The 20,355-nt window shown below is 41.3% G+C and overlaps 1 protein-coding gene across 1 annotated transcript in view; it reads right to left on the minus strand.

Annotated features, from left to right (window-relative positions):
* Positions 1 to 20,355, minus strand: part of ARHGAP39 (Rho GTPase activating protein 39) — a 2,618,385-nt gene that overhangs the window by 29,605 nt on the left and 2,568,425 nt on the right. Inside the window, exon 9 of the mRNA XM_044067324.1 lies at positions 2,117 to 2,286. Coding sequence (XP_043923259.1) covers positions 2,117 to 2,286 — 170 coding nt within the window. The remainder of the gene's footprint in view (positions 1 to 2,116; positions 2,287 to 20,355) is intronic.

Raw genomic sequence — 20,355 nt, forward strand, 5'->3', positions numbered from 1 at the left:
TTCTTTCTTTACACACACATACACACACACACACACAGCATTTTGCCTTTACTTCTGTGTCAGAACACCCCTGTGCTTTCATCCCTCATTTTTATTCCTTTTTTCTCATACTCCTACACGGCTCCCTATTAGAAGTTTGAGACCTATAACTACACCTCTCAGAACTCTGAAAAGTAAATTGTGATTGTACAGTGAATACATTCAGTCTCAAAACATACTATAATCCCATCAAAGTATTTTTGCAGAGGTTGTTTTCCACCCTGCATCCCTTTACATGGGTGATGTGTACCCATACCTTTCCTCCTCATATATGCTAACTGTGAGATCATTGTATTATACCTCAGAGTAAGGGTAATGGGAGTGCTTTGTGGTACCTGTACCCTTACACTTAGCATATATTGCCATAGTCTCACATTCAGTCTTGCTATTCTGAGTTCTGAGAATTAGAATCATGTTTTTTTAGAATTTCAAAATTTCAACAGGAGGCTTTCCTGGACATCTTTTTTAACTTGTTTGCTTCCCACTGTCTGCTGATCCTCAGCTCCCTCACAATGAACTGGTCTATTCATTCCCTTTTCACCAATGGTGGGTGAGATTTTGCCAAGAAGAGCTATTATTTATGTAATCAGCAGGGTGGTTTAGTACTTCTTTCTATTTTTTTTTTTCTTTGAGCCTTAACATTTCTACACACATGCAGCTGTACAGAAGAAGGGGGTATGCAGTGATTTGTGTGTGTGATGGAAGAAGTTCCCTCACTTTTCTAAGTATGGGATGTTACTTTTAAGCAGTGACACTCACTTCTCTAAGTAAGGGACATCCTTTAAGCAGTGACACTCACTTTTGTAAGTAAGGGACATCAACTTTAAGCAGCGACACTCACTTGTAAGTAAGGGACGTAACCTTTAAGCAGCAACATTCACTTCTGTAAGTAAGGGACATCAACTTTAAGCAGCGACGCTCACTTGTAAGTAAGGGATGTTATCTTTAAGCTACAACATTCATTCACCTCAAAGCATGGGTGGTGGTTTCCTGAAACTGCACCTGCTCGGTGTACCTCAGAGTGTATGCAACCCTCTTCATATCCTGGGAGTCTTGAGAGTGCCATGTTCCTTCAGTCCTCCCATCCCTGCCTGGCTCCTCCAGTGCCAGGACCATTAATTGATCCCCTGTCACCTAGGATAAAGTCAGGTCTCCATTCGAGCCTGATCCTCCTAAGCATGTTTGGTTTCATGTACTCATACACACTCACATTGTACAATGCCCTCATCCCAGACACAAAATCACTTCAAGCTGTTCTTAAATGAAATGACTGCCTGTATGATCACATTCATTGTTTTGCTCCCTTACATTTACTGCAGATCTCTACACTCCTTCACTTAGTATATTGTCATTAGTTTCATAAACTACATGTTTATGACCCATGTGTTATTACTTATAATACTTCCTTTAATAAACCATGTTTCTGTACCCTTCTCCCACCTGCCCCATCCCCTTTAGGACACATCCACTGTTGTACACTTCACTATAATTTGTGGATCAACTTTTTATCTCTACTTTATCTAAAAAATGATTTTTTTCTGAATTGCCTTCAGTCAGTGATTTACTAGCTAGCCCCCTTGCTGTCTGTCCCTCCTTTTCAGAACATGGCATTACACTTCATCTAAACATTTTTCTAAATGCTCAGCATGTCATCTTATTCTTTGTTTTTAAAAGTCAATGATTTTATTTTTTCAGTGTATTAGTACATCCCTTCCATTTCCTTTACCATTTGAAAGTGCTGCACTGCACCTCCCCACATCCATCTGATCTCCATTGTAATATACGCTATGCAGAACTAGATATACTATTCCAAAAGTAGTTTGGAAGTGGGATTAGGACCTTGGCTGCACCCACTTCACTGTAGTACTATATCTGTTTATCCCATTCATTCATGAATATCTTCCCCTTAACTCTACTTCTGGCATATTAACCTTTATTCATTTTTGTTACTTCACATTTAATGTCACTCCTGAAGTCTGTACATTTTGCTCCTCTCAACACACATTCCATTCAGTGTCACTCTCACCCATCATTCCATACTCACATTATGTACACTCATCCTATATTACTCTCCTACCTGCAGGAACCGGATGAGGTAGCACAGCACGAGTTTGTTGATCTTCGGCAGTGAGTGGATGACATCAATGGCTGCCTCTGGGTTTTCATAGTGAGTGATGCACTGTTCATAAAATTCATGTGGGATCAGCGGCTCTTCCAGTTCTCGATACCACAGTTTCAAAAGTGAAGCTGGAATAGAAGAGCAATAAATTACATTTCTTTGTGAGGTTTACAGTGCAATGGTATAATTTACAGTCATTTTAGTAAAACGATGGTAATTGTTCATAGCCATGGATAATGCAATACACATTTCTTTAACTTCAAGCTCAAAAATGCAAAACTACAAAATACTGAAGGCAGGGTAGCTGAAATGTTACACTAAATTTTAGATGATACACAAGGCAAGTGCATACAAACAGGGCTACAATAAGGCAAATGGAAGATAATTTACAAAAGGTTTAATTAATCTAATTAATAATTAATTATCAATACAGATATTTCTCCTCTTGAACCACTACTTAATTCACATTCCTTGAAGCAGGACTGTAACTGCTGAACAGAATTCAACATACTGGTGTAATCTATCCTGCTTGATGCTCTGAAAGTCTCTATCCTATTTGATGCACTGATAGTCCACATGAATCACATTGCATAACAAATTATCCTGTACATATTGTCACTTTTACTATTGTAAACACCTACTTTACTTTATTATTACTTCCTGTATTTTTTAGTATTCTTATTACTTTCTGTATTTTTAGTAATCTTCTATTGAAATCTTTTTGTTTACTATGTATTAATATTGATTTTTTTAAATTTTTTAATTTTTAATTTCAATGTTTATTTGTTGCCACTGGAGCTTTTCTCCCTGGGCCTCTACTGAAAATGGAAATATATCCAGTTAGACTAGCCCGGTTAACAAATGTAAAATAAATAAATAAATAAATGAATTAATACACACTTACTGAGATTATGCGTAACTATCCTATAAAACCAACATTGCATTATACATACCAAGTTAACTTAGAAATGGCATTTTAGACACTGTGACCAAAGGTATATACAACCACCTTATAAAGCAACCATGAAGTTATACACATCAAGGCATTTTAGAAAAACATTTTAAATAATATGCACAGCAACCTTGTAAAAAAGCATCAGTAGCTCAACAGGTAGTCCATTTGCCATTGGTGCTGGAAGCTTAAAAGGTTGTGGGTTCTAGTCCCATCCCGGGTGCTGAGATTAATTTTTCCAGCACTGACACTGCAGTGTAGCATAAGGGGCTACTGCATACCGAAGTGTATCATTCTTTAATTGAGATATTAAACCAAGGCCCCTCTGTCTGAGTTGGTGTTAGCTCAGTTAGGTATAAAAGATTCAATGAAAATTATCAAAAAGAAGAGCAGGGGAAGTTTCCCAGTGTTCTGACCAAATTATTCCTATGAGTATAAATACTGCTTCAGGTCTCCACCTGACGAGAGGTCACTGATCTAGTGGGGCTATCCTGGTTAATAACGTGTAAATAAAAACAAATAAATAAATCTAGAAATTAAAAACCATAGCTGCCCTATAAAACAAACATGAAATTTTACAAACCAAGATTGCTTGGAAAACACATTTAAATAGTATATGTTCTAATGTACAAGTACTTTTAAAAAACATAAATTTACATACATGGGATATTCACAGCAAATATCACCTCAGTGCTACTACTGCCTTCATTGGGTGACAATAAGTAATTCAGAAAAGTAAAAGTCATATTTTGCAAAAGGTCATTGGTAACTCGTTTGCATGTCCCTGAATTCTGTTTTGTTTCCCCAGTTTAGGCACCCACAGACATACATGGACAGAGAGACAGACATACAGACAGGCACAGACACACAGACCCAAAACCCCATAAAGTCTGGCTTCATGCTCTGAGGCAGACAGACACACACACACGCACTCATAAGGGTCTATATCACAACGTCAAACTAACAAGAGTTTGATCATTGTAATATCGAACCCTAAACTCCAAAACCCAACAAAACCGAAAACACAAAACAGCGATTTTTTTTCCTAGGGCAAAAAACTGCTGTCCCGTGACAAAAAAATAAATAAATAAATTAACTTTAAACTTAAACTAAAGTGGGGGGCTTTGCCACCCACACCCCTACACCCCCCTACTTAAATATACCAACTCCGAGATTGCATCACAGTGGAGGAAATAGCAAAGCCCCAAAAATGACCCACTGATTTTTTTCCCTGTGAAAAAAGTCGATGTGCCGTGGCTTCGCTATTTTCAACTTTCGGACTTTAAGGTTCGATATTACAACATTCGAACTTGATGTAGTTCGATGTTGTAATATAGACCCCACTCATAATACTTATCTGCTGCAGCTTTAATAACCCTGCTTCTGCCATGAGCAACAATGGGTGTACTACAAAGATGTGCACATTTTATTGTTTTGCTCTTTAACAGAGTGGTTCAGCTTGCTTTTCAGTTAATCTGCCATGTTGCCACAGGTAAGTATTGTGAGTGTGAGTGTGAGTGTGAGTGTGAGTGTGAGTGTGTGAGTGTGAGTGTGTGTGTGTGTGTGAGACGGGGCAGAGCACATGGCTAATTTGCATTAACTATGCCCCTGCACTTCCACAATTTCATGCAGTAATATCCAGCCAGGTCACTGTAGCACTGCTTGCTAGATCCTTCATATCACTGTATTGCTACAGCAATCTTTGAATTGCAATGAGCAACACTGCTATAAACAGGATTGTACAGTAATTTATGTCTTTCTGAATACCCCATGAAATGTCATATAAAGGATCTATAGTACTATGACAAATTTATTTATTTTATTTATTTTTATTGACATTTGTTAACTGGGTAGTGTCTAACTGGGCATGAGCCCATTTTCAGTGGAGACCCAGGGAGAAAAGCTCCACAACTAATAATAATAATAATAATAATAATAATACAAAGCTCCACAAGTAATAATAATACGGTACAATTAATAAGATCAAACATTTGTAACCATTTTGGTATGAAGTTAATAATGGTAAGCTAAGAAAAATTATAGAGATGGCATAAAAAGTAGTGTATATAATGTAGTGATGTGCAGATAACAGAGAAAAGTTGATGTTTAGGACATCAAAAATAAAATTCACGAAAAATTCAGTTTGCTAATTACAGAGATTATTGATCATTGCAGTGGGCGGCCACAGTGGTGCAGCGGTTAGCATTGTCGCCTCACAGCAAGATTTTCTCTGGTTCGAACCTTGGCTGGGGTGCCTTCTGTGTGGAGTCTGCATGTCCTCCCTGTGGTTGCGTGAGTTTCCTCCGGGTGCTCCGGTTTCGTCCCACATCCCAAAGACATGCTGTAGGTGGATTGGACACTCTAAACTGGCCCTAGGTGTGAGTGTGTGCATGTGTGTGCCTTCCGTTGGGTGCCGGACTGGCAACTCGACACTGTAAAACTCCACTGCCAATCATGAGCGGACAGGTGATCTGCTATGGCGACCCCTAACCAGGAAAAGCCGAAAGAAGAAGTTTGATCATTGCAATACTTAAAAAAGTCTACCAGTGCTTGTGTCAAAAGTTTAAAAAACTCATTAAGGAGTGAAAGGAAAAAGAGCTGAGTAGTGGGATGTGCAGGTGGGGAGGTAGTAGGAGGGAGGAAGACTAACCGGGAGCAGTACAGGGGCAGATCCAGGTGGTTTTAAGATATTCTTTTGTTTTTGTTTTAAAGGTAGAATAGTTGGGACATACTCGAATGTGTTTGGGAAGAGCATTCCAGGTCTTGGCAATTTTGTTTGAAAAGCGGGAGTCACTATAGTAGTTGTTAGACCGGGCTATTTTTAGCAGTAGCCTGATTAAAGACCTAAGTGATGTCGTATTGACATGAGTTTGGACCCGGGAGGAAAGGGCAGGGCAGTGAATGGGGTTGTGAATGATTTTGTGGGTGAAGGTAAGTTGGTGTAACATTATCAGGTTGGGGAGTTCAGGCCACTTTAGTTGTTGGGGAAAAGCACAATGATGAGTTTTATGGGGCTGGTTGCCGGCAAATTTTGCTCTTTTATTATAGCAGGAATCTAGGTTGTTTAGGTCTGCCTTGCGCAAGTTTATAAAAATATGACAGAAGTATAGAGGGGTAGATAGAAGTTGAGATCTAGCTGTGGCTAGTCTGGCATGTTAGGAAAGGTCTAGCCCTGTAGAGAGACCCGAGTTTAGCATGGACTTTTTTGATTGGGAAATATGTAAATCAAATTTCAGCCTGTCATCTATAGTTGCACCTAGGAGTTTGGTGTCATTTGTAGGCTCAATTTTAGTTCCATTTGCGGACTGGATAAAGAGTGGGGCTTGGAAGGCCTGCTTGAGTGGTACAGTAGCTTAGTCTTATTTGGGTTTAGAATGAGTTGGTGGTTAGATAGATAAGACTCAATTTCCTGGAATGCTTTTTGCTGTTTATAATAAGTAAATATAAATATATAAATATAAATGAAAGAAAAGTTTCAGCTCTAGACAGCAAAATACAGGTGCTGCACAAAAGTAATATAACAAACTAAAAATTGAATTCAACTGTACTTCTAAAATATGTATTTTATTAACAAAGTGCATGATGTTTCACCAGGCCCACAGAGCTTACATTCTGGTACACTCACTTTATGTACAAAAAAACAAAACAACTAACCAAACAAACAAACAAAAACAGATTATCTCTGCTTATTTGTTTAGAATTATTAATGGAATGTGATGGAAAATTTTTAGCTGAACTAGCTTTATGTATTGCTAAATGTCTATCCATGTTAATAACAAAATGTTTTTTATTTTTTAAGTAAACTTGAAGCCATTTTCTTGTTTTATTAAAAAACATACAGACATCTTAGCACAAAACAGAATAGCTAATGAAACAAAGGTCAAAAGAAAATCCACACATTTGACCATAATTATCACATGAATTCAAGCCATAATTTGCAGAGAGTACTTCTGATGTATGTGAAAACCTAATATGTACTAGCTCTGATCAGTAAAGTATAGATTTACTTTGCTCTAATTTAATTTGGTTCAAATATTTATGTCCCCCATACTATCCTGATGTATGTATGTATGTATGATGAGCCGCCCCATGAACTACCATTGTCAGACTCCATGATCCTCTAAGCATCCATGCTTTCAGCAACTGTTTGTCATACTAATAGAAAAAGGATGTATACAGGACAGCAGGAATGTGATGCAATAATTCCTGACAATATACACCAGGCTATAGTGGCTGTCGCACTGGGGCAGTGTTTATCATTATCTTTAAGGCATATGGCACCATTAAACACACTTGGCCACTAATTGCCATTCTCTCATTTGTCATTGCTTTTTTTACATTTATTTTTAGACTTTTTCACCTTTCATGTAAAGTCAAATGAAAAAGCAAATACAATATGTTCACAAAAGCAAAGGTTCATGCCTTCACCTTCCATCTAAATGCAGTTTCACTAACCAAATACAATTTTCACCATACTTTCTCCGTTCGTGTAGTTAGATCGTTTTACATGCTTGTGGTTTACTTCTTGGGAGTCCAGTCTTCTTTTCTTTACCCACTCAGATCGGCAATGGCTACGCTACTATCATGAGTGCTGAATCCAGTATGTTAAACCTCATCTGCACTGGCAACTCCCCAGTTCTTTGTAGCATCCCTTAATTCCCGATTCCCTATTTCATTCCAGAACCCTTAAATGTCCAGAGTCCTACTTTGCCTTTCTTCCATTCAGGGCTGCTAATAACCTCCCTACACCCACTTGGGTAGTAGAACAGCTAAGAAAGGACACTTATTTTTGACTCCATTTATGTAGGTCACTTGCCCCATGACTGAAAAACACCAATTCAGTGATGTCAGTTTCAATAACAGAACCAATACTAAGAAATGTATGGATGTCAAGGAATTTTTCAAAGCTTGTTTCAAGAATGGAGGGTGTGCTCCTGTTGTCTGACCTGTAGGCAGCTGACTTGGAGTTGACTGTACAATGCAAGGCCCTTAAAGTAAGGTATGGAGATGTTATGGATCTCTGTATCAAACACAGGGAAAAAAACAGTTATGGAAAGGAGTATTGTGGAACTGTGTAATGTAGGAGACCATTTTTGATGTTTTCTACTTTTGGCAATGTAGCGGCCATCTTGCTTACTTTTTAGCAGTTATGGGAGGCTGGTGTCAATCAGTGAGCTGTTGTTTAACTGTTCTGTACACAATCCTCTTGCTATATGCCAGAGATACAGTCCTGGTTACTATTCACGCTGATCCCTGATCTTTGGGCTGATGTCTTTAAACCAGCTTCTCTGAAGCTTCCTCACACAGCATACAAACTCAGAACTAGAGTGAGAAAAAGTTCTGCTTTCACCTATGCCTGAAAATAATTGCAAGATAACCTAAGTAAACATTAGTAACAGTGTTGCCTCCTCCCTTGGAGAACTGCCCTGTATTACATACCAAAGTGCCAGCCTGGAATACATTTCAGCAAGCCTGTAGAAAAGAAGGCCTGATATCAAGTACCATCCTCCTTTTCATCAGTCATGTGCTCCTTACTTGAGGCTTGCTTTACTTTTCCATGCTAAAATTACATCTCTTTGAAAAATATTTCATTATTTTGCTCAAAGACCATTTTACTCCACAGTTTGAGGTAAATGATTTTACCGCTACTCTGATTTAAATCCCGTGCTTGCTCAGAGGTAAATGATCCTACCGCTGCTCTGATTTAAACCCTTACTTGTTCAATGATCCTCATGCTCAAAACTCTCCCATTACTAACACACCTGCACCCTACTGCATGTTTGTAAGTAGAACTGTTTCCTTCAAAAGACAGCTGTAGTAATAGTGAATAGTTGAATTACTTTGAGTCTTCTGTTTTCCACATTTCTGTTTGAGGTCTATTGCATATTTAGTTGTCATTCTTACTGAGATGCCTGTCTGTTTGCCAAAATAAGCACTGCTACTTTTTTCATACATGGACCCTACAAATGGGAGCTCGTTGCTCAAAGTCTATTAACAGAAAGGGATGTACTTCACCAGATATATCAAATTGTTAGAAAGAGCACAGAGGTTCCTAATAGAAACAGGCATACAGTCTTAAAATCCCTAAGCTACCAGAAAAGACTAGGGGCACTCTACCTCTTCTCTGTGATTTATAGGGTCCTTAGAAATGATTTGTGCCTTGCCTTCCAATCAGTCAGGGATCCAATAGTCCGGAATCTATTGTACCTTCAAAAAGTCCACAAATACCAGAACAAGGGACCTAAACTTTCTTCGACAGATCAGTAGTGTAGGAATGTATTTGTTACTCATCGCCATCACTCTGGAATAGACTGCCCCTGCAGAAAAAGCAGAGGGATATGCTATTTTCTCTCCAATGGGACTTGGATAATTGGAAGGGTATACATAAATTCATCCTGAGCTTGACTGGCTTAGCTTTCCTTGAGAGGAGAGGCACAGTCTAGGATGGGAACCAGAAAGGCATACTGCTCCAGGAAGTTATACCTTATATAATGTGTGATTTCCTAGGAAACCTGAATTTTATACACTTAACTGCTGCACAGCATCCTACTCATGTTTATTTCATTTCTGAGTACTTGAAATGTGTCAAACTGGAAATGATGTCATTCAGATTATTCCTTACATTCTGTGTGTATGTGTGTCTTCTGTTACTTAACTTCAGGTATCACAGATGTTCTTTATCATCAAAGTATAATTCTGCCCTTCAAATAATGAAAATAAGAAATGTAGCTGTTAAAAAGTAATTTTTAATACAGAAGATACACAATTTTGTGGCTGTACATGTTGTGCTTGTGTTGTCGTGGCGCTCCATGTTTTAATTGATGGTTAAAACATGTTAATAAGTAATTTTTATAAAGGTAGATATGCAGTTTTATAGCTGTGCATGTTGTGCTTGTACTGCTGTGGCTACAGCGCTTCATGTTTCAATAGAAAATATACATTTTTTTAAGGAATCAGGTACTAAATTAACAAATTAAGGAAGGGAATACTTAGAAAAAAGTGATTTTTGTATCGTAATGATTTTAGCTGATTATCCATCCCATGGACGGCTTATGAGTGACGTAAACATGAAACACTGAATTTGGATAGGATAATTATAAAATGAGATACAATTGGTGATCTATCTATTTGTCTAACCAATGAGATGAAGCTTTTGTCTTCATCTGTCTATTGGTTTCTAAGGATAGAGCCCTGGGTTTCAATATGTAAATGTTATTTGTAATTCACAGAGATAGGTGGAATATCTGTCCTTCCCTCTATTATTGATTCTTTCTAAATGTATGCTAATTTGGCATCGAACATGAGGGGGCAAATTGTGATTGGTTGAAAATAATTTATTTAGCCAATGTGTTAGAACATGAAACGCCACTTTGATTGGTCAAATGTGATGGTAATTGAATTATGTTGATTGGTCCATGAATATTGAAATGTATTTTGATTGGGCATTAGGCTTTTAAATTCTGTTTTTTATTTTATGAATTTTATGATCTGAAGAAGGCATTTTTGCCGAAAGCGCTTATCGAACTTCTTTTCAAGTTTATTAAAGAGATTTTAACAGTTATTGTTCCGTGGTGGTTACCGAAGTTTTCCAGTAGTTGTACTACACTGGTCAGCAAATTATAAATAAATAAATAAAATATTTTTTTTTTTTTTTGCTGGAGTGCTGTTGTGTCTTTTGGCTTTTCCCAGTTAGGGGTCGCCACAGCGGAACTCCGGTCCACTAATGATTGGCAGTAGATTTTTACGTGCCGAGTTGCCGGCCCTGACGCGCAACCTTCAATGAAGGTACGCCCATTCACGCATGTCTTCATACAGAAGACGCTCTAGCTGTGAATCAAACAGGACAATGTCTTACTGTGAGGCGACAAAGCTCCCCTAACACACACTCAGGGGGAGGCAAGGCCCTCACACTCCCTTGTTATATACATAACCACATCTGAGGTCAGCAGTACAAGATTTAATCCTAAGTCCCAATAGCTTAAAAAATTAAAGTGGCACGAAAGGCATTCCAACAACTCAGACCTGTTACAGGATTATCCTGTGAGATGCACAGTTTATGATGGGGTACTGCTAATGTGTCATAGAGAAGAATGCTTCGTTGAGCTGTTTCACTATCCACACAAGGTAATATATGCTGGGCCATGCACCCTACTACTTTGAATATGACCTAAATAAGCCCTCTAAACGTCAGTGATGTGATGTTCACACACACACACACACACACACACACACACACACACACACACACACACACACACACACACACACACACACACAAATCTATGTTTTTTCCAACACCATGGTGTTCACTGAGAGTGATTTAGGTTCACAGGTTCATAGGTAGGTACTAGGCTATCTGCCTAAAGGCATTTATAAGCCTAGCCTGAACGTGTTGGCTTTCGCTGCCCCCTTAGATTAGTTCCCTGTGCCTCTGTCCAGCAGAGCCATTGAAGTGATCCCTGGGGTAAACTTTCTGTTTCCCATCCACTCGTCAAGGTTTCTCTTGAAGAGGGTTAGTGAGGAGCTCTCCCTAATGTAGACTGGAATCTTGTTCCAGAGCATGGGAAGTCTCTGGGACAGGAATCTATCCCTCCAGCACGTCTTATTTATTGCTGTGGTGAGGTTTAGATCTCTGAAGCATGTGGCTCGAGGGGATATGGTTTTCTTTAGGTAGAGCATGTCCATCAATTCTGGGTTGGACATGGCCTTGTATGTCAGGCAGAGATCACCTCTGAGTAGGCAGTATGCAACCGAGTACAGCTGGAGTTTCTTCAGTCAAGCTGCATAGGGCATCTGCTTGAGGCCAGTGATCCTCTTGGTGAGTTACTTCTGTGGTCTTTTCAGTTGTTGCAGGTGTCTTGTAAGGTACATCCCAAATGGGGCATTGTACTCTATGATGGGTCTGATGAGTAATGCATAGAGGGGCCCAATGACCTCTTTCGATCTGGATGCAAACCCTTTTGTGATTAGGTGGGCCACACAAAAGGATTTTCTAACCACTTTGGCAATGTGATTATCAAAGGAGAGGTTACTATCTACTTGGGTCCCCAGATCTCTTATTACGTCTTCCGTATTTAGGGGGCTACCACCTATGTGGTAGTTTGTGGGTACTTTGTTTTTTCCAAAGGGAATGACTATGCACTTTTTGGCATTTAGCTTGAGGCCATGGTTTTGACACCAGGTATCTGTCTCAGTGAGACCCTTTTGGAGGATGTCTGTGTCAGCCAGAGAGTCAATTATAGCCCCTAGTTTGCAGTCGTCTGCGAACCTGGTCAGCCATAGTCCTCCTGTGCTTGCCTGTACCTCTGAGAAGTATATGCTGAACAGGAGGGGTCCTAGGACTGAGCCCTGGGGAATGCCACTTGTAACCAGTTTTGAGTCAGACCTAGCTCCCACAACTCTTACCATGTGGGTTCTGTCCGTGAGCCAGTTAGCAACCCATCTCATGACATAGGGGTTTATGTTCAGGCGTGTGAGCTTGTCTATAATACCTGAGTGGGGAATGGTGTTGAAGGCCTTTGCAAGGTCTAGGTAGGCTGTGTGGACCATCTTTCCCTCATCTATAGCCTTGGTAACTGTTTCAAAGAAGTCCACCAGGTTTAGGAGGCATGATCTGCTCTTAACAAAGCCGAACTGGGTAGGGTCCAGTGTTTGGAGGTTTCCAATGTCTCTGTTAATGAGATCCATGATGATGCACTCCATAGCTTTGCAGACCAAGCTAGTCAGGCTTATAGGGTGATAGTTCCTGGGGTCTGTTGTGGCTCCACCTTTGTGGAGTGGAATAACCGTTGCTGTGCACCACTCTGTGGGCATGTAGCCTGTGGAGAGGCTGAGTTTAAACAGTGTGTTTCGGTGAGGGGTTAGTTCATCTTTGAGCATGTGTTGTACGCAGCCTGGGACACTGTCTGGTCCCACTGATGCTGTGTTTTTGGCTTTGGAGAGGGCTGTTTTAACCTGAGTGTCTGTGATTTCAGGGGCACTACATTCTTCTGGTATAGTTATGGGCCTTTTTGGGGGTGAGAGGGGGGTGAAGTTTGCACTGAACCTGTCTGCCAGGATGTTGGCTATATCGGTCGGTTCAGTGCATTTTGTGCCATTCTGTACTAACTGTGAGCAGATCTGAGAATTGCCACTTAGATTCTTGACATAGCTAAAGAATGCCTTGTGGTTATCTTTGGAGTCTATGGCAATTTTTCTTTCAAAGCTAGCCTTGGATGATTTTATGAGGGAACATAGTTTCTTGCTGATACTGATCAGGGATGTCTTCCCTTCTTGGGATTTTACTCTTTTCTGTACTAGTTTCCTCCTTCTATTATATAGCTTGTTTATGGCAGGGGTCCACCAGACTGGTTTCCTTTTCTTGGAGGAGTGAGTCTTTCAAATGAATGTTCTCTTTCTTAGTGTAGTTTGCAATTTCATCCTGTTATAAAGTGTAGCAAGAGTCACGGCTTGTTCAAGAGTTCTAGGATAATATATTACATACACTACATGCACTGAACTACAGTTATTATGTGCATGGCAATGCAGAGAGCACACTATGTGCTGTTTAGTATACCAAAAGCCATTTCTCTACAATAATGCAGAGTGCACTGCAATGGTCTTAATTAAATCTGTGGGCTGTCATTCTCTGCTACTACAATCAAAACATGTAATGACCATCAAACAAGCTGAGCATGCCTGTGTAACCTACTCCTGTACTGTACTGTGTCTTGTTCATGTACGGTGTTTCATGAAAGAGGTGGTGCCTCCTGACAGAAGAAGTTGTCAAGCAGTACTGGGTATGTATTTAAAATGTGTGCCAGAGGAGGAGATGTTACAGATGTGGTTGTACTGACTGCATGTATATCAAAGGTGTTATGCTACCTCAGGTGGGAAGGATGCATTGGGTTCATCCACTCTGAGGAATGAGAATTACATCAACACCTGCTAGCATGGACAATAATCAACTACGAGCTCATGAACACCTGGCTGTGGCATGTGCCTGACTGCCACATGCGCCACATCTTTACCAGTCTTCACACCATACTTCTCCAGGCACCCCAGTGGTGGATGGTCTGGAGGAGACAGCGGTATGTGAATGTGTCCTGCCTGACCTGTGAGGTGTACCCACAATGGAGGAAGATGGGCCTGATATGTTGAGGCATTAGAGGCACCCAGTTACGTATCCATCGCACCAATAAAGTGGGTAATGTATTGCAAACCCTCATCTACCTCTTCATGCAAGCTGCACAGTACACTTATCATCACTGCCATGGCAGTGGTAGCATCTGTCTTGTGCCTAGATGACCGCCCTGCACATCCATTGTGTAATGCCTACTGTGGCACCCATCTCAAGCAACGATTGGGAGCCATGTCAGTAACAGTTACTAGCTTTCTTGTACTGACCCCTGTCCTCACACTCTGTGGATGTGCTATTGCCAAATACAGGTGCATGGGTAGGGACGATCTTGTCACCTGTGTAGGTGCACTTTGTATACACTATCCTTCCTTGAGCTTTGGTGAGATGGGGGTGGGTTCCATGGGAAGCAGAGCTATGTCACTCGATGTGGATGGTAGTCTGCCTTCCAAAGTCATTGCTCTTGATAGTGACTCTGTGTCCACTGACTGTACTACTGCAAGGCCACTGTCTCCATCAGTGTTTGATGCAGCACCAGTAACAGGCATGCCCTGCTGATGGCAGAGTATCCTAAGACCATAGCACCTGTGAAAAGAGACAAAAAAAACACCATGTGTAACATTACTAATATGTGGCAATCCCCACACCCTATGATACATCACTTTTACTAATTACAGCTTTGCAAATAATGTAAACATGTGTACCTTGAGTGGTATTCAGGAAGGAGACAAAAGTCTTTCTGCACCTCCTACTTAAGGACTACAAAGTGGGACTTGTATGAAGGCACCAGTACAAAGTAGATGCCTGGCACTGTCTTGCCAGTACAGTGAGTGATAGTATGGGCATTACCTGTGCTGGTGAGCAGTACCAGCTTAGATCAGGCAACTGGAAGAGATACCACCATTGCCCTCTTAGTCAATGGTTAGGGGAGGATAGAGAAAGTGAACCAGTAAGTAATACTGACAGGTGGTTACTTGTGTTTATTTAGCAATATGTTGTGTCTTTTGGCTTTTCCCGGTTAGGGGCCACCACAGCGGAACTCCAGTCTGCTTATGATTGGCAGTTGATTTTTAAATGCTGAGTTGCCAGCCCTGACGCACAACCTTCAACGAAGGTATGCCCACTCACGCATGTCTCCATGCAGAAGACACTCTAGCTGAGAATCAAACTGGACAGCGTCTTACTGTGAGGCGACAACGCTACCGCAGCACCACCACCGTGGTTGTTTATTTAGTGATATATGTTCAGCAAAATATAGGACTTGTGAGTCATGGACAACTCTCTTTTTCTTTTCTGATTTTCACCTCCTGGTGAACTAAAGGAGAACCAGGTGATTTTCTGGAGGTACCTGCAAGAATGTCCAGGCATAGGGCCACTGATGTTATAGCTGCATCTTTTTTAAATACCTGCACTAGTGTCTATTTCTGCATTGTTGCTACTTAGTTTAAACATTGCATACAGCTTCTGTGTACTTACTGTAACACATAGTTTTCAATGAAGGCTAACCATTTCTGCCATCCATATTACCTAGGAATTACCACTGATGGCATGGTAATAATGACTGGCCTGACAGTGTGTGTTCCACCACCATATTCTACTTCAGATCTGAGCATTTGCCTTCTTACACTGCCAGGTTTCTAGCTTTACCCCTGCCATTCATTCATGGTGCCCGTGTTTGGCTGCCCAACATTATTCATCCAGTGTACATTTAAGATGTATTGATAGAGCTATCATATTCTCTAGTTATCATTTATCTTCATATTTTACACAGTAGTAGCTGCAGCAGTGAATATGATATGGTAGCAGCTGTCACAATGTCCACCTGCTTTGCAATCACCTGTTGGGTCTTCAGCTGTTTCCAGGCCAGTCTGTCTACAGGGTGACATACGCCATCCAGAAGGAACAGACCTGGAGGGCTCTCCTGTGCCATCTGGTGGTCTGTCTCCATTTGGGGGTGGGGAATGTATGCTTCCCATCCAAGGGCACCACTAGTGGATTAAAATATGTGCTCTAGCGGGAGGTGGAGGGCCTAGTGATGGCCTTGCTTCACCAGTGACTAGACACCCACACTAGCAGCCTTGAGGGTGTCCATGTGGGACTGGCAGAGACTCACAGCTGCCTGACCCTAACCATTGGGCCACCAGTGGCCGGGCCCATCCATGAGGATGGTCACTGAAAAAAGCCTGACTTATGTTTGGGTGCAGCACTGGTAGCATGATAGTCAGCTGTCATCCCCATCTTACCCCCCATCATGGTTTTCTATTTCCTTGTGTGCCACTTCAATCCCCCAGTTTGTAGTTCCATCCTTTCATCATCAATTGTCTTCCCCCTGCCTGTGTTGAGTCTTTCCATCATGCTTCTCTATGACTGGGTCAGACCTTCCACTGTTGGTGTTTATCTGTCTGCCCCTGTTGCCATCCCTATACTTTCTTTCCCACTTAAATGTTCCCCTTTCCACCTCCCCTCTCTACCCTTACTGAAAAAAAGAAAATTATGCATCAGAATAATATATATATATATATATATATATATATATATATATATATATATATATATATATATGTAATTTACATGGGTATATAATGAATGGATGATATATAACTTGATTGACATACAAAACAGGCACCATAACATGTTGAACATTCATTATATGACAACATGTCAACACTCAGTACATTGAAAAGCTAAACAATAGTGGTAGTGTTATAAGAATGGCTTTTTTTAAAGTTCAGATGTATGTTAGGGGCAAGGGCATAATTAGGGTTAGCACATATTACTAAGATGGAGCATGGCAGTCTCTGCTAACTCTAACCCTGTCCCTAATGTGCATCTGACCTTAAAAAAGCCCTTTGTATAACACTCCAACTACACAAGACAGTTTGAACACTCAACACACACACGTACATTAAAGCTATCTCCAAACCTAACCCTGATGGAACCCTAAACACTCACAATCATACAGACACACTTACTCCATCCCCTTCCCTAACCCTTACTCTATCCCCTTCCCTAACACTTACTCTACCCCCTTCCCTAACACTTACTCTACCCCCTTCCCTAACCCTTACTCCATCCCCTTCCCTAACCCTTACTCTATCCCCTTCCCTAACCCTTACTCTATCCCCTTCCCTAACCCTTACTCTATCCCCTTCCCTAACCCTTACTCTATCCCCTTCCCTAACCCTTACTCTATCCCCTTCCCTAACCCTTACTCCATCCCCTTCCCTAACCCTTACTCTATCCCCTTCCCTAACCCTTACTCTATCCCCTTCCCTAACCCTTACTCTATCCCCTTCCCTAACCCTTACTCTATCCCCTTCCCTAACCCTTACTCTATCCCCTTCCCTAACCCTTACTCTATCCCCTTCCCCAACCCTTACTCTAACCCTAATCCACACTCATTCACACAAACATACACACTGCTAGCATACATCCCACTTAACTTTTTTGTCAAAGCAAACATCCGACAAAATGTCCATTTGATAAATCAGATGCTCAAGCCAACAACCCTGCACTGCCATACAGTGTCCCAATATGCAGTAGGTCGACACAGGAAGGGGGACAACAGGTGCCTGAGATAGACATTCCCCAGGTACGAGAATGTTGTCTTCCCCTGGGAATTGTGCGATCTCACAGTTAGTATATATAATAAGCAGTGGGTGTGGGGGTGTGCAGCCTCGAACAAATAGCAACATATAGAACACGTACTGTTGAGTCATAGTGTCTATCAGTTTTAAATGCTAGTGCCTGGTACGCCAAACAAATAAGGGGTCCTTCAAAAATGAAGCTACAACAACAGCAGGACCCACATTTGTACTTCCCCTTGTTCCTGGTGTAATAGGTCACAGCAATACACTTCCACTGTTTTAATTTCTCATAAACAAATTTAGGGGAGGTGCCACTAAGTTTAGTTAATGCATCATTCTCTGTAATATATGTGCAAGTGTCAAAAGTGGTTCTTCTAATACTCCAGTAAACATTCATTTATTAAGCATGATGTATTTTAATGATAGTTAAACTATTTTCAAAGATGAACCAATTCATTCTGTGTAACAAGGTAACATCAGTCATTGAAGGATAAAGATCCTCCATTGACTCTTCTGCCTCAGTCTCTCCACTGACTACATTACCGAGGTAAGGTGAACAGGTGCTGTAGTGCCTTTGCATAAAGGTGGTCCCTCTACTTACCCTGGGAGTTACAGGCTTAGTAGTCTCACTAGTATTACTTGCAAGGCTATGGAATGCATTTTAGCTGAACTAATAAACAGTGATATCAGTGATTTTATATTCCTGGATTGATACCAGTTTGGTTTTGTAAAACGTTGATCATGCCTGCTCAACCTGATGGAGTTTTTGAAAGAGTTACTGAGGCTATTAATAAAAGGCCATACACTCTGTACTGTCTCATTGAACCTTGCCAAGGGCTTTGACACTATCCACCATACTGGGATTATTAGGTTCATAGGTTCGTACTAGGCTATCTGCCCTAGGGCATTTATAAGCCTAGCCAGAGTGTGTGTGGCTTTCACCACCCCTTAGGATGAGAATACTATGCCTATTTAGGGTTTAGTTTACTGTGCCTCTGTCTAGTAGTGACACAGGGATGACCCCCGGGGTAAACCTACGATCTCCCATCCACTCGTCAAGATTTCTCTGGAATAGAGTCAGTGAGGGGCTCTGCCTAACATGCATTGGGAGTCTGTTCCAGAGTGTAGGGAACCTCTGGGTTATGAATCTGTCCCTCCAGCACGTCCTATTTATTTCTGTGTTGAGGTTTAAGTCTCTTGCTCTTGTAGCTCTGATGGATTTGGATTTTCTGAGGTGGAGCATGTCCATTAATTCCGGATTGGACATGGCCTTGTACGTCAGGCACAGATCACCTCTGAGTAGGCGGTATGCGACTGAATAGAGCTGGAGTTTTTTCAGTCGGGCAGCATATGACATATGTTTAAGACCCTTTATCCTCTTGGTGAGGAACTTTTGGGGTCTTTCCAACTGCTGCAGGTGTCGGGTAAGATACATCCCAAATGGGGCATTGTATTCAATCATTTGCCTGATAAGAGAAGAGTACAGGGGCACAATGACAGCTCTTGATCTAGATGTGAAACCCTTCATGATAAGGTGGGCAATATAGAAGGTCTTCCTAACCACTTTGGCAATGTGAGTGTCAAATGAGAGGTTACTGTCAACCTGGATCCCTAGGTCCCTGATTGCCTCTTCCGTACTTAATGGATTACCACCTATGTGGTAATTTGTGGGTACCTTGTTTTTCCCAAAGGGTATGACTATACATTTTTGGCTGCTCAGCTTAAGGCCATGGCTCTGGCACCAATTATGCATTTCTATGAGGCCTCTCTGAAGGCTGTTTGTGTCCACTGGAGTATCAATTATAGTGCCCAGTTTGCAGTCATCTGCGAACTTTGTCAGCCACAATCCCTCCTATGTTTGCCTGTACCTCGGAAAAATAAATGCTGAACAAGAGGGGTCCCAGGACTGAGCCCTGTGGGACACCGCTTGTGACCGGCTTAGAGTCTGACATAGCTCCAGCAACTCTGACCCTGTGGGTTCTGTCCTTGAGCCAGTTTGCAACCCATCTTGTGACATATGGGTTTACATTTAAGCTGGTGAGTTTGTCTATGATGCCCGAGTGGGGTATTGTGTCAAAGGCTTTTGCAAGGTCAAGGTAGGCTGTGTGAACTGCCTTACCCTCATCAATGGCCTTAGTGACTGTTTCAAAAAAGTCGACCAAGTTCAAAAGGCAGGATCTGCCCTTGACAAAGCCAAATTGGGTTGGATCCAATGTCTGTAGGTCCCCAATGTCTTTGTTTATGAGTTCCATAATGATCCTCTCCATAGCTTTGCAGACCAGGCTCGTCAAGCTTATGGGGTGGTAATTTCCAGGGTCCGTAGAAGCACCGCCTTTGTGAACTGGGACCACTGTTGCCGTACGCCACTCTTTGGGTTCGTATCCTGTAGTAAGGCTAAGATTAAACAGCAGCCTTATGTGTGGGTTTAGATCCTCTTGGAGTTCATGTAGCACACAGCCCGGGACACCGTCCGGTCCCATTGATGCTGTGTTTTTAGCTTTAGAGAGGGCGGCTCTCACCTGGGCATCTGAGATGTTAGGGA

Source organism: Protopterus annectens, chromosome 3.part1 (genome assembly GCF_019279795.1).
Source record: "Protopterus annectens isolate FY-2018-M chromosome 3.part1, PAN1.0, whole genome shotgun sequence".
NCBI classification, from domain to species: Eukaryota; Metazoa; Chordata; order Ceratodontiformes; family Protopteridae; genus Protopterus; species Protopterus annectens.